Genomic DNA, 26,471 nt, shown 5'->3' with positions numbered 1-26,471 from the left:
TGCCCGTTCATACCGTCTTGACAATTGGGTATTTAAATTTAAACATTTTGTTATACCAATCCCATTGAAGATGATAAAGTAATACAATAAGATAATTTTTATCATTGGTTTAATAATTTTCTTGATTATTTTTACAGGTAACAAGACAGTTTTAGACATAACCACAATTTTCTTATGATTTTTAAAACCAGCATTCATTAGTAAGAATCAATCTGACAACACAATTGGTCAACTATAGTATATTATTTAAAAAAATGTTTTACCAAGTGTTATTTTCACTATAAATAAATACAAGTTTAGTAATGAGGCTTTTTTGCAGCTTGACTACTCATACCTATCATACCCTCAATTAACTTTATGTTAACAGAAAAAATTATCTATATTTAAATTGTTAAGTAAGGATTTTGTGGTCAACTATGATAGTGTCTCTATTTAAAACAGTGGTTGGGACAAATACCCCTGCAAAAAACTACTTCAAAATAAAACTGTCCTTAAAATAATAATCTGCATAAACCCTTCTCAGCAAAGCCATTAAAATCAAGAACAGCATTCTCACATTTGTGGATTTAATTGAGAAATACAATTCAATTTCTCTTCAACCTTCAAAGATTTCCCAACAGTCCAAGAGTGTATTTCTTCAATGCCAACTTCCTAAAACTTCCTAGTATTAATTTCAATGAAACACTTAAGAAAAAAATTTGTACCACCAATAAAAAAATAATGGGATGCGCCAAAACAAAAAAATCCATCCATTTACAAATGAACCTACAATTATCAATATTTCAAACAGTTTTCTTCATTAAACTCTTTTCTAACCGCAAAACACAAAGGATTTGTTCGTTTTGGTGAGAAAACATTTCCTACTAGGGAAACATTTTTGAACTAGAAATAACTTCTTTGACTAAGATAGTAGTTTTTATCTGGTACAAAAAATGAAAATAAACAACAAATTTTTAGGAGTGGTAATTACATTTTCCAACTCATTAAATTAACAACCCAAACAATTAATAGGTTAATTAATTGGGACACAATCAAATGCAGTATTATTATGAGTAATTGCAAATCATTTATGATTAATTTAATCAACAGAGATTTTCCTAACTAATTAATCAGGCAGCATTTAAAAAAAATTCAAATCAAGATAGTTTGGTAAAACAATAAGTTACTCATACATCAGCCAATGGCCAGGTGCTTTATCCTCCAAAAACTAAACCAACCTTATAAACTAAACTAAGGCTACTTGGTGGTGTTTGGTTTTGCTAACATACATCTAGGTTTTTTGAATTTTCAATCAATTTAGAAGTAACAAATAACAATGATTAGGCCTACATAATAAACAGAACTTCAAACACTGGTATTATGGATGTATTAAAAAGGAAGGACTGACTAGGCTGTAAAATTATCGAACTAAGATTTTCGTTGATGACTATGAAGTTGCTTTCATTCCGTCATGATTGGCCGGTAAAGAAAGCTGAGGATCTCTAAACTCAACTCTATGGCCCCACGCACCCATTCCCACAGGTATTCTTTTACATTTCTTAGCAGTACAGTAGAAACTCTTATCCGGCTACCGGTATAACATACACAAGTAAAGAGAAGAAATGTCTTTATTACCTTGCAAGTATATGGACATGTTGACTTTTTATGGTGTTTATCTTTTAATCTAGAATGTAGGCATTGTTTTTAGAAGTCCTGCAAATTCTTGCATTTGCAGAGATTGGTCCACAGAGTTGAGCTGGCTCAGAACATCATAAAGCTTTGTCTATTGTCTATCAAAACAAAACGCAGAGAGAGATAATAGTTGTCCACCAGTGACCAACGTTGCGCCAAATATCTATTCTCTAAACCTATTGGTATCCTATCAAAATTAAGAGACTGCGCACACCAGTATTCCAACCAAACAACACAAAACAGCGTGCTTTTCTTATGCACGTAATCCGTGTACGCTTGAAAATAAGTTGGCAACACTTAAAGATATTACGACTACGATCAGCTGGTGAAGAGTTTCACATTTCGTTCAATTTTTGGATTTAACCGAACCTAAAAAAGTGTTGTACAGTGTTTGAAAGACTAATTATTTATATGATTTATAGTAACTGTAGGAAAAATATAATGTGTAACACGTGTGCAAACTGCCTTTGCTGCACTCGAGAAACTTTCCACTCGCCTACGGCTCAAGTGCGTTAACATTTCTCTCAATGTATCAAAGTGCCACTTTGCCCACACAAAAACTATTCTACATAGTTGCCAAACAAATTGACACACTTATCACAGCGGTGGACGAGTTTTAAATTCTATTGTGATGGTCTGCAGCCTGTGAGCTCATCTACCCAGTGACTACGCTCCTCCACGTCAGCAAAGCCATATGCTGCTAACCAAGTCTTCATTTTTGGAAACTAGTGAAAGACACTCAGAGCAAGGTGTGGTCTGAATCAATAGTTGAGGGAACATCTTCCATTTCAACGAATGAAGCAGATTTTGAATAGATTTATCGTGTGAATTAGAGCATTGTCATGCAAAAACAAAACTTTGGCATCAACCTTGTTTGGTGATATTAAAACTGAATGCACCATCCCCGGAGAGATCTTTAATCTACAACCGGTATGTAATTTCCATACACTTTGCAGACTTGACGATATATTTCTATAGGTTTAAAGTTTGTGGCCAACAAAATCGTATTACAGACCACAAATCTTTACTAGCTGGATTTTCAATTGCAGCAGACTTTATAAACTTTAATGTTGATTGAGGCAACGAGCAACACAACATTTTTTTGCTGTGAGAGCTGGGCTATCATTGACAAGACGAACATGTGCAATCAACGAATGCACACCTCGTCAAACGGGATCGTTGTTTACTTTCTGAATAGGCCTAGCCCTTGTATTTGCAATATAATCAAGCTATGAATATACCTTCTGTTGCTAATGGTAAGCAGGAATAATACCGAGCATCTAAGTGAAGATATATGTATCATGGGACCTTCCAGGACAGGTGGTTTGAGTAAACAACTAAACATTTACATTGCCTAGGCCTATTACTAACTGTTAGCTTTTAGTCAACCAACTGAGCGCCAATCAAAAAAGTCTTTTTCTATTGGTGCATGGATGTAGAACTGCTTAAACCAGACAAATTTAAAATACCAGGTTATCACAACTTTTTGGCATTTGAAGAGCTGCAGAATAACCCTTTCCACAGCCTGAAAATTGTAAATGTGTAAACTGACGATCGCTGATGACTCGGAAACAGAGAGTGAGTCTATTAAAAACAACAATCCAGTATACAGATGTGTCAATATAGAGTGGACGCTCACATATATCCATTTAATTGATAGATTTATGAGCTGTGGTCTCTTAAGTTGCTATGCACCTCCACTTGAAAGAACTTTGAACTCCTGGTAATTCAACAGGTGAAATATAGGCCTAACGTAAAGATTAAAAACCTTTCCAACAGCTTTATGGCATAATTTCTTACCATTTGGTGTGACTGACTGTGTCGAAGATTGGACCGTGACATTGGTAGGGGTGGAGGGGGAAGGCAAGGTCTTGGTCACCAAAGGTTTGTTCATTTTGGGCTTCACGTCTTTGTGGTCCTTCCGAGCCGCATCCGTGAAAAACGGCAGAATGTAGCTCAGTGGCATGCATTGTGGTTGCTGTTGCTCTTTTTGTTCTACAACTAGAGGATCGTAATCTGAAACCATTCAATTGAAACATTACCCGTAACTTAGCCACATTTGTTGATAATACTACGTGATCAACCGATTATTATAGAATTAAATTAGCTCATAATATCTGTGTCTAAAATATTCATGAAAAATTAGCAAAAAGAACACAGTTCTCATGTATACATATAAGATTCACGTATAACATTTAAGATTCTGCTAATCATAGATGTAAAATGTCGACAAAACTGTAATAAACTATACTGACAGGGCTGCAGACAGTTGGATGGCTCAAATTCTTAACCACATTATCAGTTTGGAGGGGGCTGAAACACTTTCCATCCAGATCATTGACGTTTCAGTCAAGATTACCTAATACATGTATTCTGTGAGGGTGGTTTTAAGTTAGTTTATGCTTAACATGGAGATTACAAATTAAAGATATGCGTTTGTCAAGAGTCTTATATATATAAATGCATGCCTGCAGCTAGTTTGAGGTGGTAATCTCAGAATAATTTATAGACATGAGAGATTTTTTTTTTAATTTATTCACGACCTGACTATTGAGATAGGCCTACAGGAACAAGTAGAGGTACATGAGAGCTTGAAGATGCAGTGACATTGTTCCCAAGACGATTTACAATGCCCGGACAAAATTCAAGTTAGCATTACAATGTACCTAACGATGTGTTCCCTGCTTTTACACAACGGTAAAGTTTTTCAACTGAATGAAATATAAAGATGTATTATGTCGGCCACCAGTTGAACAAGCTATTTTAATTAGATTACTTAGTAGAAGTTTAACATATTATGTTTTTAAAGAGTAAGAGTTTTCTGAGATGTTGTTGTGTGTTTTTATCAATTTGTTGCTAGCCTAGTGGTTAGCATCTCAGACATCGGTGCGGGAGGGACGGCTTCAATTCCCGGCACATTCACTAAACATTTATTCTCTTGTGAAATGCCTCTTCTGGCGTACGAAAAAAAGAGATCAGGTAACACTAAAGTTTGATGTGAAGATAAGTTATTTAGATGTAAATTACAATTAACGGCAAAAGTAAGAACAGGACCAAAACCAGGGGGACAATAGTAAAGGGTTTTAAAAAAGGTGGTATTCTCCATACTGACACAAATCTTAGTAAGTTTACGTCTAGACGGAAACAATGTGTGCTACACTATAGGTATATATTGCGCTCACCAGAAGATAAAAATATTCCTCTATCTTTCTTATAAAAAAAAACCTGTCATGGGCCTTTGGTAAATATATTTGTATGACTTTCCTCGTTTTGTTATAAACTGAACGATACCAGATAAGTCATACTTTCGTCCGCCAAATACCCTCCAAGTACGCCAAGGTCAGGTCGTTGACCGGAGCGCGTGCATCACCTGTCACCACGCCTATATCTGGATCAGTATCCTGAGTTATGACTCATTTGGTATTGTTTGATTCATAGCGAAACGAGGAATGTCTTACCAACATATTTATGTTAACCTAACCTAACATAACCGCCGCAGCGCGATGCATACCTACTGGGAGGAGTACATCTGGCAGCTAGCGGCAGTGACACATTCAACTCAATCCTCGCCGACATCGCTGCCTTCTGGGAGGCAGAACTCAAAGGCCGCTAATCGTAATCGTAATCATATAAAATTTGGACAGTAAGTCAATTAAAATATGTTCTTTTCAATTGTGTAGTTATTTTTGGTCACCCTTAAAATAAATCCCTCTAAAATAAATGGCCTCCGGATGATACCAAAGTACCAAAAACACTACTAGTGGGTGATGTCTACAAAAACCTATCCCAAAACGACATTTCATTTTTATGTTCCAATAACTCTCATCTAAAAAAGTCACACGCTCCTTAACAGAAAGCTATTCTATGTAGGTAGGGTAGCATTTCAGAAAAGTAAAACTGAAGTTAGGCTTTTACAGGATATAAGTTAAACCCAAAGCTCTAGGAATGTTAAACATTCAATAACTTTAGTTAATTCCTAACCCCCCCCCCCCCTAACCCCTTTAAGTGTGCAATTTGTTATTTTAATTTGTAGAAAGTTAATGATCACAGAGTAAATTGATCTTTAAGTTAGTTTTGATGAGCTAAAAGTACCAACTAAGTTAATTTTAGTGAACCTACTACTGGTTTTTATCGCTTCAGTAACTTAGACTAAAAATTCATTTTTGCAGTACCGAAACAGCGTTTTGACACAATTTTGAAACAACCTTGTCGTCTGCAGTTCCAAATGGTTAGAGTGTAGACTTAAGTTAATACTTTTTAGATCTTATAAATCTGGCAATGTACACGGGTCTACAACTGAATGAGGTGATAGGCATATTATAAAAAGAGTTCTCGAGTCAAAGCCCGTGGCGGCGATAGTGGGCCTGCGGTGCGGGAGGGGGGCCTGCGAGCTAGGGGGGCCCATGAGCCTTGACCGGGATTTTTCGGGAAATTTTACCGGGACGCTGGCCCGCAGTTGTGTGACAGGCTCAGCCACACTTGCCCCCTATCAAAACAATATTTATATGAGAATTACCATATGTTTTTTAAGACGAAAATTTGTTAAACCCAGTAAGAGCACTAGGACAAGTACTGTAGTTTACAGCAGCTTAACTGACACTACTGTATTATTTGGCCGATTGATATAAATTCTCTACCAACCTTAGTAAAAGAATTGTCATCGGTAATGCAGGTTGCATCAACTGTTCTCGTGGACTGTGTGAAGGCGCTGTATATAATAGGGCCGAATTTAGAACCAATGTGGCCCCGGGCCTAGGAGGATAAAACATTAATGTTAATCCTCCTAGCCCCCTAGCGGGTCACTATATGCAGATTCAAATAAATGAACATTTTTTACGATCAGATCGGCGAATTAATCTAAGTGGCTAGAGCACTAGCTAATAAATAATTGTATTCATTCATTGATGCTAAAGAAGGATTCTCATTTAACCCTCCAAGTGTCCATAGTTTAGGCCTTAATGTCCGCCTATTTTTGACGCATTTGCAAGGTTTTATTAAAATGGATCTGAGAAGCTTAAAACAATGTTAATTCTACTGTTCTATATACCATTTTGTTTGTAAAATCATGGGCTTCAATATTATACATAAAACATAAGGAACATTTGTTTCAAAAAAATTTTTTAGGTAAAAAAAAATATTTTTGAAAATTTTCAAAAAAAAAAAATAAGTTCGCGCTCAATGAAATTGTATAAATTATAGGCCTATAAATATTTGAAAATAGCCACTTTGTTCTAAATTTTATGAGGATTACAAATATATAATAATATAAGGAAGTAGATTTGCAAATAAATAAGTTATGGGCAAAAAACAGATTTCAGTACATAGCGTTTAGCTAAGAATGCATAGCCTAACCATAGCTAGGAATCTGGCTGATAATTTACATCAATATCACTACATCTACTTCTTCAGGATCATCAACCAGCCCTTCAAAATCACTTAAATCTTCTTATAATGCACCACGTATATCACTACTTTTGATTTTTAACACTAAAACAATGATAAACGTAATAAAACACATCAGTCATCGGTCCGAGGGTAACCTAGCTGCTTACAAATACGCACGTCAGCTGTCTGCTACAATTACGATCGGCTCGGAGAACATAAAGCGCTTAGAGACAGACCTCTGGAGAAAGCGTAGAATATAACGAAAAGAACGATACCTAACTCGATCCAGTTCAATCCGATTCAGTCAGTCATAGAGCCTTCGCCGTAAACGATGTTCGTGCGTCGAAAAATCGACGCGTGACACTACACAAAGTGTGTCGCGCGTCAATTTTTCGACGAGTGACGCTCGGAGGGTTAATTTCATTTTTTACTATTAGGAGGCTGCACTCTAGATTTGTTACTTTGCACTTTAAATTTATTTACTTCGAGTCAGGTAAAAAATGTTACTTACCTATAGGCCTCGGGCCAAATCCGATCGGTTCAATATTGGTTTGCTTTGGAAACTGTTGATTTTTATATAATGTCGATTTTCGATCCGAGCAGTGCCTGTCTGGCCTACAAGCTTGAGAGATCAATTACATTGTCAGAAAATCAATCTTGAGCCTATTTTCTCAGTTCTCAATACAATAATGCCCGATTGAAAATAAAAGCCTTATGTCAGCAAGGCTTACGCTCACGAAATTGAAAGATTAGGCCTACGTTTTTGCCACGATCAAGGATATCAAAGAGAACATTTCAACACAGGTGACGATGACAATGTTTCCATGGCCGCAGGAGACGTTCAATATTTTGCCGTGATTGCCGGATTGCAGAAGACGTTATTGACGTTTCTTTTCCTGCGAGCGATATACGGTATTTAGGATTTTGCCACGACTGTGCAAAATGACTTCCCCGTCACAACGAATCGCGGGAGATATTAGGGATTGGGCCGTGAATGCGGGAGACAATGATGTTGTTATCTGATGATGTCATAGGTTCGGTTGAAATCACGGTAGACTATGATAATGTTTCTTCCAAGGAAGTATTCACGATTTTGCCGCGATCATTGAAGACGATGATGACGCCTCAGTGCCTCGGGAGATACCGTGCCAAGCTAAAGTGCAAGTTTAGGCGGTAATACATATGAAAATGTTTTTAGGATTATTGAGAGAGGGGGCCCGGCGAACAAACTTGTGAGGGGGAGGGGGGCGAGCTCCTATCGCCACCACTGGTCAAAGCAAGACTTGACACTAAGAAAAATATGTGTATGTAAGACAAGTTAACCGGGCTTACGTTTAAGTGGTTTATACTTAGGCCTACCTTATCTAAACAGAAAACTACATCCACCTAAAAATTAACATTGCCCTTCCCCTATGTAAGTTATAGTAGGCTACCTACCCTAAGGCAATTTTAAAATTAAGGGTGCGCTCTACCCCTGACGTGCAACCGAATGCAAGGGTTTGCAAGATTATGCCTACTGTTTTCACCTGCTAAGTTACATTGAAGGTAGAATTAAAGTTAAGGCCTCATATTAAAGAAGATGAAATTTTCTATAGTTCTGCGTTTCATTATTTCATTAATTTTTAATACACACCTTATAAACTTGATTTGTAGGACAAGAAAAAAAGGTCTTTTCAACTAGCCCTAACTTATGAAAACACTTTAGGGCCTATTTGAAAATTTGAAATAGCCTACGCAGAACTTATAACTTAGATTGGTATTTGCACTAGGCTACTAAGTATAAGCCGTTTATAGTGGGTAGCTATCATTATTGGTAAATTCGAAAACAGTAATCTTGGAAACCTCTGCAAGCGCTGCTTGCGGCACTGTCCAATGGTGCAACATGGCCCGAGCTGAGGTAGAGCGCACCCTTAAGATGATTCTGGGACTTTTTTTTCTTTGGCTTTTAAATTATGATAACACTTTTTCGTATTTTAACCAAAATCATGTCATAGGGCCAAACAAAAATTTAGGAAAAACCAAATACAAGCAAGACCACAACTTAAGAGCTGACTGGCAAATTATTAATGCACATCATTCTTTAGAAATGTTGTTCTAAAATGGACTGTGTGTATTTTAAATAACCTTAAAATGGATTTCATTGAAAACTTTTCGTTTCTCTGAGAACTAGGGTTGGCTCCAAATTCGATGGTAAGCCTAGACCTTGACCTAACCTAACTTAGGTCTATCTCTTGGATGGAAAGGGTTACAAAGAGTTCTAAAAGTATATTATTGCTGTTACTAATTTTTATATTACCAATGTGGTTATCTTCTATATGCCATATTAGCTCTCCTAAACTTTGAAATGTAAGTCCACATCCATTAAATTTACAAATATTAACCATGAACACGGCCATTACACAGTTAAACAGCTGATTCCATTTCTCGTGAGTATGAGCTGTCCTGCACTTTAGTCAATTACAAACCAACACATTTAATTTAACACAATAAATTCAATGAAAAATCATACGTAGAAATGTTGAAACAAAATTGACTAATGGGCTGCATGTAAATTTATATTTATCAGTGTGGCAAACATTTCAAAATGTAATAAGTCACAAAATAAAGTCTTGATTTGACTTTACCCTGGAACTTAAATTTAGGAGATCAATAGAAGTAGGAGGGGCCACAACCTAGTAACTTCCAACACCAACTCAACGGAATCCAACGGCTAGCTTCTTTCTGATTGGCTGAGCTACGTTGATTCCGTTGAAGTGTGGAACTCTGGGTAGGAAGTTAACTATTTCGACAACGTCTAACCTTCCTCTACCTCCTCTCATCTGTTCTTTGGTGATTTCGCTGCAGCAGAGGAAGTAAGTGAACTTTATCTCTTTGAATCCTTGGTATTTGTAATTACATTGACTTTAATTGTTTAGAATAGTAAGCCGTTAACCGCGGTCAATCGTTTCTTTATTTAATTATCGGGGTTTTACCATAGAATTAATATTAGAAGTAACAACAGAGTTCTCTTCGTCTGCTAGCGATTTTCGAGACGGCCATTTTTCATGTAGGTCAACCGGTAAGACAATCCGGTAAAGGCAAATTTAACTCTAAATTTAGAAGGTGCAACGCTTTTAGTGATTGAGTGATAAGCGAACATCACTCTTCAGTTGTCTCATTCGTTCCGGGACGGAGGTAGCAATACATTCCATTTTCGTTGTGAGTAGCTTTAACTCTTACATACTAGGCCTAACTTGCTCTTGTAATTCATTTAGGTCATAAGCTTAGTATTATCTTAGGACACACTTCTTGATCTAATCGCAAGTTACTTTTGTTTTAGGACTCAAATCCTAAACCTCCAACATGTACTCCATTGCAAAAATCATTGCCCCTGCTGCCAGGACTGCTGTAAGTAGCCTACTTATGCCTATTACTAACTTAGTATTAGTTTAATTGTATTTTTACAATTTTATTTATTCAGCACAGCCGAAAATTTTACACATTGCTAGTAAGTTATTCACCCTTAACTTGTGTCTAAGGGGAAAGCCCTTCAAATCACTTGCTACTGTTTGAGAGGGGCCTTTGTAAAACCTGTCTCAGATCTCTATTTTGTCCTGATCAGATCCAAGTTATTGCACTCTATTTAAACAACCTTATGCCTATATTCTTTTCTTGCATCCTTGTCGAATTGAAGATAACCAAGGCCTAAGTTAGTTAATTATTGGGATTCTCACTTTGGTCCCAGTCAAGGTCAATTGTGGGTCACATAATAACCTATGCACATTTGAATAGTTTGTACTCATTATATTTTTAATTATTGTTCCCAATTGATTGGGAAATCAATTTTCTAAGCTTCCAATAGACTTCAAATAACTTAGACCTATTTTTTTCTAACCTCCTTTTCCTTAAGTTATTTCACTTTTCACTGGCTGGGTTTGACCTGATTGAGTTTAGGCCTACTAACAACAATATGGCCGAGTAACATAGTTATCAATGATTCTGAGCTGAATTTTCACGAAGCTTAAAAAGTAATAAATTAGGCCTGAGTTATTTAAGTTAAGTTATTATGAAGTTCCAGCATCATTTGGTGGCGACAGTGATCTGACTGGCAAAGAATATAACTAAGTAATGTAAATGACTCAAGCCCTAATCTGTCCCCTTTGTAACATTTAGGACATTAACTTATGCCTCATATTAATTACTGATGGTAAGCTTAATAATGTCTAATTTAAGTTAACTGCTCTGGAAACTAAAATTAATCATTTCATTCCTAATCTTTTAGGAAATTAACCTTAAGGCCTATTTTGAGGTTAAGCTAACCCAATGTAAATAGGTTGGTTAAGTGTGTATTTTTTCAGTAGGCTATGTTATTCCCAACTTAAGTCAAATCAAATAAAAAAATCAGATTTGAAAAAGTCATCAATCGGATAATATTCTATTAGGCCTACGCTAACTTAATTCATGAATTATAACTTTTAATTTCAGTACTGTATTTGCATTGTTCTTAAGCTTAACTTTTGGCCTACCGTACTTAAGGTAGATTTAAATGTTTAAATTGTATTGGCCTAAGTACAAGTAAATTAGTCTACCTGTTTGTAGAACTTTGTCATTTATATTTTGCTTAAGTTACACAGGAAGTTATAAGTTTAAACAGCTTGGCCTATTCCTCAATAAATCTCGCGAGTTGCAATTGATGAGAGGAATTAGCCCAGGTGCTATTAGTTTGGTGGTCAAGGTGACTTTAGGTTGTGTACAGGTTAGGTCAACATAAAACACATAAAGTTCAACGGATTTCGTCAATTGTTAAGGTTCTCCTACTTTCTATTCCGGGTTTAACTTAACTTATTTAATTTTTGATTGTCTATTCTTCACATAACTTAAGTTAGGCCTAAGTTAATTATCCACTGGTCACCATCATAATGCAATACATATAGGCTTGAACGTAAGTAAGTTCACACACTTTGGTTGCATATTTTCACCAATTTTTTAAACACATGTTAGATATTAATAAATGTCATGCATGTACAGTAACGAAGTCTAGTTTATCTAGTTGAGCCAAATTTATAATAACAGCTGTAAGCCGCAATAACAATACAAGGCGCTGGCGTATTACAGCTGTTTTTACACACCTCATTGATGTTTAGATTTTAATTGTACCCTAATGATTTCTTTAATTTACTGTTTACTTTCTTGTTTAGGCCTAACTTACCTAAGCTCAAAACTCAGTTATGTTATGTTTCACGGCTTTAACTTACTTCTCTTCTCTTTTGTTCACTTTCTTGGAAAAACAATCTAGACTACGTAACCACCCATGGTTTGAACACGTAAATTAAGTTACAGACATAATGGGGGGAAGCTAGATGACGCTGTCAAGATTCTAAGGACATAAACCATGTAGCAATACACTTGTCAACTCGTAATTTCCCTTCACCTAGGTATAAAATATACTGTCCCATTGACTTGGATACTGTAATACATCTAATCTATAAGATATAAATAAGCTATCGTAAATTCTCATCCTAATAAGAATTAAATCAAATTTGAATTTCTCCTTAAGTAGTTTTTTGTTCGGTGACTATTGATTAAATGTGCCTTTGTAGTCAACATTAGGCACTAAAGCTAATTAGGTTGTCATTTCAGTTTGGATTGGCTGAAAAGTTTGCTACTTGCTTGCCTCTACCACAGTTATTTTAAAACTGACTTTTTATATGGCCTACCTACTTGAACTCATTTTGGTTAAGTATCCTCTATTAACTCAGCAGCTCAAAGTTATTTCAAATGTTAATAAAAGGAAAAGAACCTTTTTCTCCTTGGAGACGTTAAGGTATGCGTTATGGTCCATTTTGCGGCAAATTTAGATCGTGTTACATTGTCAACAATTTATATCCCATTATCAGTACAGCACAGGTAACTTAAGTTAAATTCTTAGACCTAACTAATTTAGATGTTAATTTAAGGTAGGCCTAGCCTAGGATCTTAACTCGAAGCTGTTTGCCAATTTAAAGTAGCCTATTGAAAAGAATTAAAGTGCTCCTATTTAAACTCAAGTTGATTAGACTTCTTTAAAACCCCTATTGCATTCCTAACATTCTATTTTATTTAAGTTATTATCATTGGTAAATTGATGTACACTCTCAAACTTTGAAATGTTGTGGCTCTTAAAGTTGTAACAGGGTTCTTGTGTGGCTGTGAAAGCCTGAAATTTTCATAGTGTGCACTGGCAGTCCTTGGATTTAGCTCTCTGTCAGGGAATTATATATTTTATCTTGACACTGTCCTTAAATGTTTCATTTTACAGTTTTTATTTCTCTTTTTTTCTGTAGTATGCCACGTATAAGTATATATTCACTTAATTTATCAAACCTTTGTCCTCAATCTAGTTTATTGGTGGTTGAGTGAAACAAAATTAAAGGACGTTGTTCCAACAATTAAGTTACCTACCAATACCATACAATATTGAGGCTGTATTCCTTATGAGTCTTAAAAAAAATGTAATGGATAAAATGCTGAGTTTTTATTTCTGTGTGGTGGAAAAATAAGTTATGAGTTTACTTGTAATACAACGCAACAGTTCATTTAACTTAAATACTGAAATTTTTTCCTAACTAGTTTTAGCATTTTTATAAAAGAGCGTCTGGTAGGTATATACACGGTGAATCGGACCTGTGCACATACTTTAACCCTCCGAGTGTTAAGCGTCCCCCGCCGTGGTGTTATGCGTCGCTTTTGCGACACACAAACATCGTTTACGGCGAAGGCTCTGGGACTGACTGAATCAGATTGAACTGGATCGAGATTGGAATCGTTGTTTTCAGCAGATTCTAAGCTTTCTCCTGATGTCTGTTTCTAGACGCTTTTCATTTTAGTTCCAAAAATATTGTAGCAGTTAGCTGACGTGCATATTTGTAAACAACTTTGTTAACCTCACACCGATGACTGATGTGTTTTATTATGTTTATCATTGTTTTAGTGTTGAAAATAAAAAGTAGTGATATACGTGGTGCATTATAAGAAGATTTAAGTGATTTTGAAGGGCTGGTGGATGATCCTGAAGAAGTAGGTAGTGATATTGATGTAAATTATCGGCCAGATTCCTAGCTATGGTTAGGCTATGCATTCTTAGCTAACGCTAAATGTACGAAATCTGTTTTTCACCCATAACTTATTTATTTGCAAATTTACTTCCTTATATTATTATATTTTTGTAATCCTTGTAATTTAGAACAAAGTGGCTATTTTAAAATATTTGTAGACTTATAAATTATACAAATTTATTGAGCGCAAACATAATTTTTTTTTTATTTATTTTAAAATTTTTTAGAAATGTTAACCCCACAAATATAGTAAAAAAAATTTGTTTGCAATGTTTTTACATTGAAGCCCATAATTTCCCAAACAAAATTATATATAAATCAGTATACTTTACATTGTTTTTAAGTTTCTAAGATACATTTTAATAAAACCGTGCAATTGCGCAATAAATGGGCGGACATTAATACCATGGACACTTGGAGGGTTAACTCACTGATCAGGTATATACATGTTTACCCACTTAGGGGTTTTGAAATTTTTGTGGAGGTCCGTCTCGGACCCAAACCACCCAGAAAATCCCAAAAAGTTACATTTTAAAATTACAACCCCCCCCCCCCCAAAACAACTCCCTTAATCCCCCTTTTTTTAGGAAAAAAACAGTTTTTTCTTTAAACGGATATAGCTTGAAAACGGTAAGAGCTTGCAAAGATTTGAAAGAATTTTCATTGTAGGCCTATGTTTTTAATTGTTTAAGTTACTTTTCTGACATATATTGTACATTTAATGATCCCAACCCTGAAAGAAAAAAAGCCTAACGTGAAATCTTGAAATTGTATCCTACAAAATGTTGTGCATGGGTGGTCTGATTCACCCTGTATATTGGATGTTTTGAGCCTCGAAACAAATTTAGACCTGAGCAAGAAAACCAGCTTTAAACTGTTATCTGGTTTGTGCATGTACTACAACTTGTTGGACAAGTATAGAACCACTGTCAGGGTGGTGTTAAGATAACTGGTGTGTGTGTGTGTGTGGTAAAGGACAGCAGATTGATTAAATGCTAAATTGTTTAATTTGTTGTTACCAACCTTCCGTGATTGGTGATTTACTAACAAAAGAGATTCTTTGGTTATTGTGCCAAAAACTTTTGTTTAAACGCCTACGATTTTCATTGCTCCAAATAATCTTAGTGTCCTAGAAAATCATTAAACTTTCCTGACTTGATTTATTTGTCTTGTAGAACTACATCCCAAAGAATGACTAATGGAGGGGCATGCGTTTGATATATCAGTTTGGCTTATAATTATCTTTCTCTGTAATCTTTGCCCACTCATTTTGCTGGGAGTGTTCTTTTTTGCACTGGACTATCAAATAAAAATGCCTTTTATCTGTGAGAATTTCTCAATATATAAGACTGCTGTTTGAAACAAGTAATACGACATGTCTATTACACTAAATGTACTATCTCCCACATCAAATTTTGGTATTTGTTCTACTGTGTTTCTATAGCTCCCCCATCCCTGATCTCTCTCCAAAAACCAACAGAGTTCTGTAATGTTTCCATGATTTGTTGTAATTTATGTTTAGATTGTGTTAAAGAAGACTTAATCACAGTTATACCTACTTAAGCCCATTGCATAACTCTTTCAGTTCTGAGGTTACAGGCAGCTGGGAGCTGACTATATTCTTCTTGGAACTATGATATTAAGAGGGTTCTACCCGGTCAATTCAAGATGGCGACTATACATGCTAATGTTTCTAAACACGCCTCTACGGTACAAGCTCTCAACACTCTAAAACTAATTAGTTTCCAATGACTAGATGCTTTTTGTGCTCTTAACATATCAGAGCTTGCAATGGATGGTGATAAGTAAATGTTTAACTATTAATTAGAAGCTAAAATAACATAAAATACTCATTTACGGATTTTCAAAATTATTTTGTACATAGTTACAATTACAAAGTTTCAGTTACACTCCATTTATGCCACCGGGTTCTTTTTTTTAGACCCATGTTTGCGTGGTAACATGTCGGCGGGTGGAACCCTCTTATGAGCCCACAAATCAAGGTTTTTTTTTTATCAGTTTTCAATAAAATGTTTTAGTCGAATATAAATATTTTATTACACTTCTAATACATAGGTACCCAATTGTTCAGTATGGTATTTTATAAGAGTTGTGATATGTTTCAGCTGGTCAACGGATCCAGAACAGCCTACATGAGGCCCCTCAGCAGCATCGTCTCACAGAGCAGCCAGTTGAGCCAACCACAGACACAGTCTGCCCCCTCCTCCACCGCTGTTAGTCTGGTATGTTAAACACTCTCAGTCGATCCTAGCTGAGACCATACTCTCCTTTCTGTGCTGCCACAAACTAAAGATCTCTGTTAAGCAGTTTTGTAGTGGAAATTGTTTGAAATAAAACAAGGCAGCTAAACAAAAGCCCCATATGCTCTCTACTCCTATGAGGCATGTGCATAAAAGCAGAATGTGCAACATGCCTAAAACGTTTCAAATGGTTAGAAAATCTCTAATAATAGTTCTATTAGGGTTATAGGATTTTCAGAAGTGGATGATATCCTGATGCGGAGGTTTTAATAGGTATTAGTCTCATACAGTGTCTCCCTTTCTTTCTTTTGAGTTCTACACATTTTCTCTTTGAGGAAAAATAGTTGCCCCATCATCTTAAATTATGCCCAAGTGTGTCAAACAAAAATAAAATGCTAATTTATAAAAGATTATTTATAATCTGCTTATAAGATGAGATAGTTTAGGTTATTAATTTCCCATCTATTCTACTTGTTACTAATTGCCGTGTTCTGTCATGTGTTATCTATGCCTGTTGAGATACATTACTGACTAATTTTTAATTTTTTTAGTTACCCCTTGTACGAAATTTCCAAACATCCGCCGTCTCCCGGGACATTGACTCGGCTGCCAAGTTCATCGGTGCTGGAGCCGCAACAGTAGGAGTCGCTGGCTCAGGTGGGTGAAGTTAACCTATCACGAGTGTTATTTTGGTTTTGGTTGGTGCTGTGTTTAAGTGTGTTTGTTAGTAGCCTATTTTTGTAACCAATGACCTAGGAAAGCACACCAAATTTTTTAACAATATCATGATTTTATAAGGTATAAATTGAAGAAAAAAATATACTCTGAGACTGGCTTGCATTTCTTGCAGAAGTGTAGGTCAATCTCCTTTAGCCTCATTGTGGAGTTGATATAGGAACATAATGATCTATTCCATCTCTATTCTTGAGTCTTTTCTTGCAGTATAAAATGTTGATCAATTAGGTTATAACAATCTAGGCCTATAGCCTATCTGCATTTATTCTTCACAATTTTTTTGCTTACATATTAGTAGACCTATTGCAATCAATAAAAAAAAAAACTGAGAGTAAGGCTAACTATCCACCATCATCATCATCGATGTAAAATAACCTTATGATGAACTTCTTACAGGGTGTCCAACTATTGAATAAAACGTTAATCTTCCATTGTAAAATTGTTTACCTTTACTTTTATGACCTAATTCATCACCAGTTTATAAAAATCACAGCTTGTTACAAAATTTTGTTATTTCTAAATTTTCTACCTAGTTATTTCCGTTCATTTCCATTATGTTCTTTTGAAAATATAAAACTTAGTACAAATTATCTTAACGTTTTATCGTTTTCATCTTCCCAATAATTTGTATAGCTAACATTTTGTAGCTTTGTTGCATGTTTGCTAATTATTTTTGTATTTTCAGGATTGGTGTTGCTTTGAGGGATTAATGTATTAGTTTTGCACGAAATCCCTCACCAAAAGGAGTTGCATGTGTGGAGCAAAGGGACTGTTCTGTCTTGTCTTAGCTTTTGCATTATGCACCTAATTTTGTGTAGCCTACTTTTATATTATAAAGGTTTCACCTTTTTTTTTATTCCTAGTAAAAAGTACATGAACAATTTTGAAACTTTTTCATTTGTTATTTCAAGCATTAAATCAATATGTATATGTCATACAGTATTGATTATCCAAAGCTAAGTCATACAAAATGTCAGTTTACTGAAAGGAAGAACAAAATAATAAATCTAATTAAATCATGCGTCAATCAAAAGTTTAGTAAACGACCGCTTCACAGGTTTTGCTTATGAGGCTTTTGTCCCCCATGGCATGTCATTTGTACTTATTTCTCAGTTGCATATGTGGGCCTTTGTAAGTTTCAGACTGACAAAACAAAATGTTTAGTGTTTCTGATAATTTGAAAATATGGTAGTAGTTACAGAAGATGCTATAACTCGGTATATGTAGTTAGGAATGTGACGATTCCTGACATTTAAAAAACCGCAAGGCTATCAAAATTTGCCTGTGCTTGGCAGTAAAGATAAGTAGGCCTAAAAGTATTGTATATAATTTGTCCAGTCTGAGCCCAATACCAGTTATCCAAACACCACATTTATTTTGGATAATCTACACACTTGACTGTATGTGCATAAAAAGACGTAAGAATAAGTGTATACAAAATGGGATGTCAGATTGATTACAGCAGAGAACATTTAATCTTATTTTGTACGTCTTTCTAAGTCAGTAAATTTTAAAGATTTAAATCTAGCACAAAAAAAGTTTTGAGGCTAACTGGGAAAACACTTGCCCATCTCTTGCTCACTTTGTTGTGTATTGTTTTTGCTATTGCACAAATGTGACTTACTTAGGTTTGATTTGTTGTAATTAGTGCACGTGACTAGTTAAAACATTTAAGATATAATTTGCCTGTTAAACGTAATGTACTCATTGGATCCTTGACTAAACTCTACATTATGTTACAGGAGCTGGTATCGGGACAGTTTTTGGCTCCCTGATTATCGGCTACGCCAGAAACCCATCTCTCAAACAACAACTGTTCTCTTACGCCATCTTGGGTTTCGCCCTTTCTGAGGCCATGGGTCTTTTCTGTCTTATGATGGCCTTTTTGCTACTGTTCGCATTCTAAATCACTGCATTTTAGTTATCACTGCCCGGCAGATTCGATCCTACCCTTGGAATAAACCCTAGGTTGACCGTAACCGTCTTTAGGTTTAGGGGTCACCTGATACGTTGCTACGGACTTCTTGGTAGAATGCTTGTGTTCCTCGAGGGAGTACATAATATACTACATAATATTGTTGATTTCGAAATTATTTAAAGCCCTCAGGGAGACAAGTTTCAGGTTTATTCCATCGTATAGGTTCGTGCGTAGAGATTCAATCCACCCGAATCTGGAGTTTTATCCAGTATTCTGGAAGGTACGGAAATTCATTAATCGGTTCTACACTAAATTTTTTTGTAAAAAAATATGTTAAACTATTGTTTGTTGTATTATAATTTTTCTGCATAGCGATAAGCGACTTGAGATTACCGACCTAAGCTATCATTGTTGTATTGTTATTTTTAAAATATACCATTGTGGAAACAATCGGATCATTGAGTAGTAAATTACCCCTTTTCTTTAAGGCAAATTAATTCAACTGTACAGTGTTAGAAATTAAAAACATAATAGTTGGAAAGCTGTGATCTTCTTTCCTTTATCAACCTTGTTAAAAATGTATCTTGGTATTCATAGTGTATTACTTTGCTTAAAGTGCTGATTTTATTTGAGCTTAGTATATCCAACATTGACTATATCAAATGTTTTCATTACTTAAAGAAACACAATATGAAATATTCTGTCACTTCTCTTGCCAAATATTTTAGTATAATTTCTTTCTTGGTAAGAATCAATGATTCTCTGGACAACAATAAAAAATAATTCTTCAACTTTGGCAGTTTTGCTTTAGTAGTGGGAATCTGAAAGCTGTCTAAATAGCAAGTTAATATTGCTCAAATTAAATATTGTTTTGACAATGTAAGAATGCCCATTCACATTTGGTCAAATGTTGAGCATTGCTGACGCAACTGTAAATATGAAATGCTAAAAATAATTACTTAAATCATTTTAAGTCAGCTTAAGAGCTAAATATCTTTTTGTACAACTTGCTTTGAAGATTTTGCACTGTTCTCAATCGAAACCTCGCAATGCATACATATTTCCAAGTAAAATAACAAAGATATGTGTGGCAGTATGGATATATATATATATGCATTGTTATAGATGCTAATGTTAATTAATATATTGTTAAATCTAGCAAAGTTCTAAGAGAATGTGCATTGTTCTCATTATTAAACTACAAACAAGTAAAAATGACATTGTGGATCAAGTTGACCAAGGTATACTGGTCATGAGCTCTAAGTTCATTAGGTATATTTATTCCAATAATGCTCTAGAAGAAGAAGTCCTACAGTCAGGAAGAAAGGAATCAAAGACACTTAAGTAATTGATTTGTATTCATTCACACTTACCAGCCAGAAAAGTCATAATCTACTTTATAACTGGTGATAAAATATCATTTAAACTTTCCACAACCAACATTGGTGATATCGTGCCTCTGCCCTAGATCGAGTGGTGCAACCTTGTCATGTGTAAGAACAGGAAAAGAATGTAACGTAGAGAGGACCAGGACACAATTTTGAGGATTTTTGTGAGGGTTGGTAGACTAGACTTACCAGAAGTTCACTCCTGCATGAGAAACGCCAAGTTATAATATTTTACTGTAACTTGGGGGACTAGAGATAAATTGTACATGGTGAATCATACCACCCGTGAACAACGGTTTGGCCCAACAAGCGTTAAGATTAAGAATGACCTTTTATTATTGAAAATCCGCCATTTAAAACTTAAAGGGGGTTACGACAAGTTTTAAAATGTAACCAAGGCACTTTTCTTTCAATGTTTGGATCATTTAAAGGTACAAATTTCTGTCCAAAAAGTAATTAAAAAAATTAAAAACACTTCAAATATCCAAGACATTTCACAACAAAATTTTGAAGGTGAAGTGCGATTTTCAAAATAAGTTGAGTGCCTTGTTGAAAATTGAATTCCTGACCATGAAAATTCTTTCCAATCTTTGGTAGCTCTTATAGTTTTCAAGCTATGGCCTTTTTAAACAAAACTTGTTTTTATCAAAATGGGGGGATTTAAGAGAATTTTTTTTGGGGGGGCTTGTAATTTGAGAATGTAACTTTTGGATTTTCTGGGTGGTTTGGGACCAAGACAGATCATCTCAAAAATTTCAGATCTCTAGCTATTCTAGAAGTGGGTTTAAGCAAACATTTGTATACCTGATCAGTGAGTTACACAAGTGGCTGTATCCCGTTAATGTGCACGGGTGGATTCACCCAGTATTACTTAAAAGGATTGTCCTATGACAACTATTGTCCACCAAACTTCATTTTTTAAAACTTCAGATTATTCAGTTTAATATCAAATACTTAAAAACGGAAAGTTTTTAAATCATCCTTATTATTTTTACTAGTGATGTGTCAAAACTGAATCTCAAATATCAAAACTTAGGAAAAGTTTCAGTGTCGATGAAGATTTTAGCAGTTTTATTTTTTAAACTGCTGACATTTATTTGTGCCATTGTTATTGTTTTTAACACTGTTTCCCAAACAAGCTGGTAGCAACAGAACAAATATCACCATTAAGTAATGAAACAAGTAAATTTTATTGTGAACTTCAAAAGGTGTCTTAAATACTATAACCGGTACAATTCAGTTTCACATTAATATTTACTAAACACAAAGAAATATTGACCACTAAATGTTCTAATTAATTAATCTAATATTCATGTTTATGTTGGTGTTAGAAGTTTAATTTATTTTTCCTACAGTTACCATAAAACAAATAAATTGGTAAAAAAGTGACATATTTTTACACAGAAGTGAAATTTTAATGTTACATTTAATGATACAACAGTACAACAGCTGACCAGCTGATTTACAGCCAGTGTTGCCAACTATTTCGCGTGCATACTATTTCATGCGCATACTATTTCGTGCCTTCACGTTGCAAAAGTGCATACTATTTCGTGCCTTCACGTTGCAAATCTGGAGTGAGTGAGACAATGTTAACATTCAAATCAATAGTTATTTGTGCAACTAGTGAGAAAAGTGAGCAATTGACTCACTCGAGAGAAATCCTTACTCACGAGCCGTAGGCGAGTGAGGAATGGTTTCTCGAGTGAGGCAATTGTACTTTGAACTCGAGTTGCACATTATACTTTTCCTACAGTTACCATAAAACAAATAAATTTGTGAAGAAACGTAACCTATTTTTACACAAAAGTGAACTTTTAATATAACATTTAATGTGAAGTGACAAATACAACAGTACAACAGCTGACCAGCTGATTTACAGCCAGTGTTGCCAACGTATTTCGCGCGCATACGACGGTGCCTGCAGGTTACGCGCTCACTATTTCGTGCCTTCACGTTGCAAATCTGGAGTGAGACAAAGTAATTAAGAGTGAGACAATGTTAACATTGTCTCACTGATGAGCGAATTGGCCACTTTGCTTTCTCAAATCAGTGAGAGAACATGTACATTGTTAGGTAACTGTAGGAAAATTATCTTTATTCACTTTATACATTTTATATACATGAATAGTGTCAAAGCATATAACATTAGTTATACAACTTAATCTAAATGACTTAACCATAAATTTGACAATTATTTTAGAGTGGACAGCTAATTCATTTTTGATTTATAAACTCATCTATACTATAGGGAGCCAGATTAATTAAGATTGATTTTAGCTTCTTCAAAAAATTGGGTTTGTTTTGATCTTTTTTTAGTAAGGCAGGCAAACTTTTAATGAAAAAATTGCCAATATATGAAGGCTTCATTTTTGAAATTTTCAGACGATGATGACTTTTTACAGTAAGATTTTTCCACCTTGTATTGTATTTATGGGATAGTTCAGTGTTTTTATCTTTATAAACATGCCGAATAGTTTTAAAAATATACAATTTCATTTCTTTAAAGTACTTTTTCACCGACTTCTTATCCTTAAATTTTTCAATAACTCTAATGGCCTGTTTTTGCAGTTTTAAACCTTTTTCAAATTTTTTTGTGCTGTCACACCATAAATTTTGATTCTAGCCAATATGACATTCTATAAGCGAGTGGTATATCAATTTTAACACAGCTGTATCACAGAGATATTAGCCATTGATCTCAAAACAAACAAGCCTGAATTAATTTTACCAACCAAATATGTAATATGTTCATTCCAATTTAGATGTTCATCAATTATCAAGCCTAAAAATTTAGTTGATTTCACTTGATTGATCAGGTTATTATTTAGAGTAATTTTAGGGGGTTGATCTTTCTTTATCTTATTTGTATGAAAGAGAACAAAATTTGTCTTGTTTGTATTTAGTGTTAAATTGTTGTTTGTTAAGAATTGTTCAATATTTTTGAGCTCCAATTCAGTAGAATTTTTAATATCAGTAATTGAACTACCCGAAGTTTTAAGATTTATATCATCAGCATATATACTTAATATACTGGCTGACTCAGTCAATTCATTTGGGAGGTTTTTAATGTAGCATATAAATAAAATAGGGCCCAAAATAGAACCCTGAGGGACCCCTAGATGCATCTGTAGTAAATCTGATTTTGTCTTCTATATCCAATTGTTTTTTGATAAATAAGAGAGTTCTACAAATTTACCATTTATGTGCAACACCCTTAATGCCCATTATCTTAAGCTAGTTTAGCAATACCATATGATCTACATTGTCAAAGGCCTTCGACATGTCCATAAATGTTCCAGCAGTATTTGAGCCTTTATCAACAGAATCTATTATGGCTTCAATGAGACTAATTGCTGCCGTAACTGTTGATCTTCCAGCCCAGAAACCATGCTGTTCATTATCAATTTGCTCTGATCTGCTTAAAAATTCTATCAATCTGTTGTAAACTGCTTTTTCATATACTTTTGAAATTGTGGGAAGAACTGATACTGGTCGGTAATTAGAAACGTCATTTTTAGAATTCTTTTTATTCTCATTGTCTCACTGATGAGCGAATTGGCAACTTTGCTTTCTCAAATCAGTGAGAGAACATGTACATTGTTAGGTAACTGTAGGAAAAATATAATGTGCAAAGTGCAATTGCCTCACTCGAGAAACCATTCAAGATTCAAAGAGACTTTATTCACACAGTACAAATTTTCGTACATGAATAGTGTCTATTGTTACTTACTACCTAAATTAGCAATAAGAAACATTAAAACAAAATACTATAGGCTACATTATTTTAAATTTAAATAACTATAATCTTCTATTTTGTAAGGTGCAAGGTCAAGTAAGAATGCCTTCAGTTTTTTCATAAATTTAGATTTGTCTTTTTCGTTTTTTTTTTAAATAGGAAGTTTTCTAAAAAAATAGTTTCCAATATAAGAAGGTTTATTTTTAAAAAGTTCCAGTCTTGGTTTTTCTTTAGCTAAATAATTTTTACCCCTTGTATTATAATTATGCACAGGCAATTCTTGAGTCTCAGCAATATTTAAAAGATATTTAATTGTTTCAAAAATATATAAGGCGTGAACTGTAAAAATGCCCATCCCTTTAAAATAAGATTTGACGGACTGGTTATATTTTAATTTATGTATTATCCTGATTGCTTTTTTTGTATTTTCAAAATCTTTTTGCTTTTTTTTGTATTTTCAAAATCTTTTTAAATTCTTTTTCTTTGTCCCACCATAAACACTAATTCCATAGTTAATATGTGATTCAATATGAGCATGATATATCATTTTAAGGACTGATCCTTCACAGAGATATGACATTGTTCTTAGGACGAATATACCAGAATTTAGTTTTTTTATTAAATACTCAACATGTTTATTCCAGCTTAAATCCTCATCTATTATCACACCCAATAGTTTTGAGGTTTTAACTTGAGCAATGGAATTTGTATCTATATCTAACTTTATACTTTATCATTTTTGTCTCTTTTTGTTTTGAAAAGAATGAAATTAGTTTCACTAGTATTAAGTGCTAAATTATGGTCTTTTAAAAACTGATTCAGACTTTTAAATTCTAATTTAGCAGACATTTCTAAATCAGTTAGGGATTTCCCAGTTGTGTTAAGATTAATATCATCTGCATATATACTTATCTTACTACCTGGGTCTTTTAGAGAATTTGGAAGATTTTTAAGGTAACATATGAATAAAAGAGGACCAAGAATCGATCCCTGTGGGACACCAGATAATATCTTTGATAAATTAGATCTTGTTTTTTGGATGATGTTATTTTTTGACAAAGTTGATATTTCCACAAATTGGTAACGTTCCTCTAAGTATGATTTAAACCATTTGAGAGTGACTTCTTTAATACCCAAATTATCAAGTTTAGCTATTAATTGGTGGTGGTCTACATTATCATGTCCATGAAGATGCCAGCTGAATTTAAACTCCTATCTAGTGAATTTATCACGGCTTCAATGAAACTAACCGCTGATGTAACAGTTGATCTACCAGCACGGAAACCATGTTGTTCATTATCAATTAGATCATTCTGGTTCAAGAAACTGTTCAACCTGTTGTACACTGCCTTCTCATATACCTTTGATATTGCCGGGAGAATTGACACTGGCCTGTAGTTTGAAATATCTTTCTTAGAGTTTTTCTTATAAACGGGTACCACTCTAGCAATTTTAAGCTCATTTGGAAAAATTCCTGTTACAAATGATGAGTTAATTAGATGCATTAAAATGAATTTCATCTCCTCTTTCACCTCTTTTAACATTTTTACCGATAAATCGTCATAGCCAGATGTTGTTTTATTTTTTAAAGATTGTATAATAGTTATTATTTCGGTATCAGTTACTGGTTCGAAATACAATTTTGTATGCCATATATTTTTTGAAGAGGTGTCTGAAGTAGTATTACAAAATTTTGTATGTAACATTGAGGATTTTGTAAAAAAATGAGTTAAAATTATTTGTTATTTGTCATTCCTCTCTCGCCTACGGCTCTCGTGATTTCTCTCGAGTGAGTCAATTGCTCCCTTTGCTCACTAGTTGCACAAATAACTATTTCTGTTGGTTGTTTATAAAAAATTATGTTGTATTGGGTTTTAAGATTTTCAGTCACATTCACTTAATGTATTTATGTTATGTACGGTCAGGAGGGGTCGATCTCTTTCAGTTTTGATTGCATACTCAACATTTTATGATTATGTGTAATTTTTGTAACCTTGACCTTTGTAACCAGCTATGTAAAAAAGTTACGCGTTTAGGTTTTGAGATTTGAAATTTCTGGTTTTGACCATCACTAATTTTTACTTCACCAGAGATCTCAGCCTGTAAATAACTTTGATAAGACTAACAGTTTTTTTCAATAGAAATGTTTTATGATAAGAAAAACTTTTATTAATTTAGCTCTTGCACAAACTTAAATACCTTTGAAATAAGTTTGACAAACACTATAGATATTTCGTTAAATGATGAGACTACATTTGAAGAATTAACTCTGTCGTTCTATGTCAGCTGAACAACTTAACC

At 34.4% G+C, this 26,471-nt stretch overlaps 2 protein-coding genes across 4 annotated transcripts in view; one reads left to right on the top strand and one right to left on the bottom strand.

The window, feature by feature from the left end:
* LOC128998471 (juxtaposed with another zinc finger protein 1) overlaps positions 1–9,653 on the bottom strand; it is a 33,478-nt gene extending 23,825 nt beyond the window's left edge. Inside the window, exons 1-2 of one of the 2 annotated variants that reach the window (XM_054424606.1) lie at positions 9,353–9,653; positions 3,472–3,687 (exon numbers count right to left, since the gene is read on the bottom strand). In XM_054424606.1, coding sequence (XP_054280581.1) covers positions 3,472–3,687; positions 9,353–9,452 — 316 coding nt within the window. In that variant the 5' untranslated portion in view covers positions 9,453–9,653. The remainder of the gene's footprint in view (positions 1–3,471; positions 3,688–9,352) is intronic. The other variant, XM_054424605.1, reaches the window with a different exon arrangement.
* Positions 9,654–9,833: 180 nt separating this feature from the next.
* On the top strand, positions 9,834–19,498 carry LOC128998472 (ATP synthase lipid-binding protein, mitochondrial). Of its 2 annotated transcripts, none has more exons than XM_054424607.1 (5): positions 9,834–9,908; positions 10,376–10,443; positions 16,256–16,372; positions 16,942–17,047; positions 18,868–19,498. In XM_054424607.1, exons 2-5 carry the CDS (start codon positions 10,399–10,401, stop codon positions 19,029–19,031), a joined length of 432 nt encoding a protein of 143 aa, XP_054280582.1. In that variant the 5' UTR covers positions 9,834–9,908; positions 10,376–10,398; the 3' UTR covers positions 19,032–19,498. The 2 variants fall into 2 exon arrangements, with proteins under 2 accessions (XP_054280582.1, XP_054280583.1); XM_054424608.1 differs by lacking the exon at positions 9,834–9,908 and adding an exon at positions 10,152–10,254.
* Positions 19,499–26,471: the final 6,973 nt, after the last annotated feature.

This window comes from Macrosteles quadrilineatus, unplaced genomic scaffold (assembly GCF_028750875.1).
Source record: "Macrosteles quadrilineatus isolate MER2022 unplaced genomic scaffold, UCM_ALF_1.0 Scaffold_7__1_contigs__length_78375512, whole genome shotgun sequence".
In the NCBI taxonomy this organism is placed as follows: Eukaryota; Metazoa; Arthropoda; class Insecta; order Hemiptera; family Cicadellidae; genus Macrosteles; species Macrosteles quadrilineatus.
The sequence above is the reverse complement of the archived record's forward strand: the minus strand, read 5'-3'. Positions and strand labels throughout refer to the sequence as shown.

Coding starts and splice junctions, on each gene's coding strand:
- LOC128998472 (XM_054424607.1), top strand. CDS start 10,399: ATGTACTCCATTGCAAAAATCATTGCCCCTGCTGCCAGGACTGCT. Junction 10,444..16,255: donor CCCCTGCTGCCAGGACTGCT/GTAAGTAGCCTA, acceptor GATATGTTTCAG/CTGGTCAACGGATCCAGAAC. Junction 16,373..16,941: donor CCTCCACCGCTGTTAGTCTG/GTATGTTAAACA, acceptor TAATTTTTTTAG/TTACCCCTTGTACGAAATTT.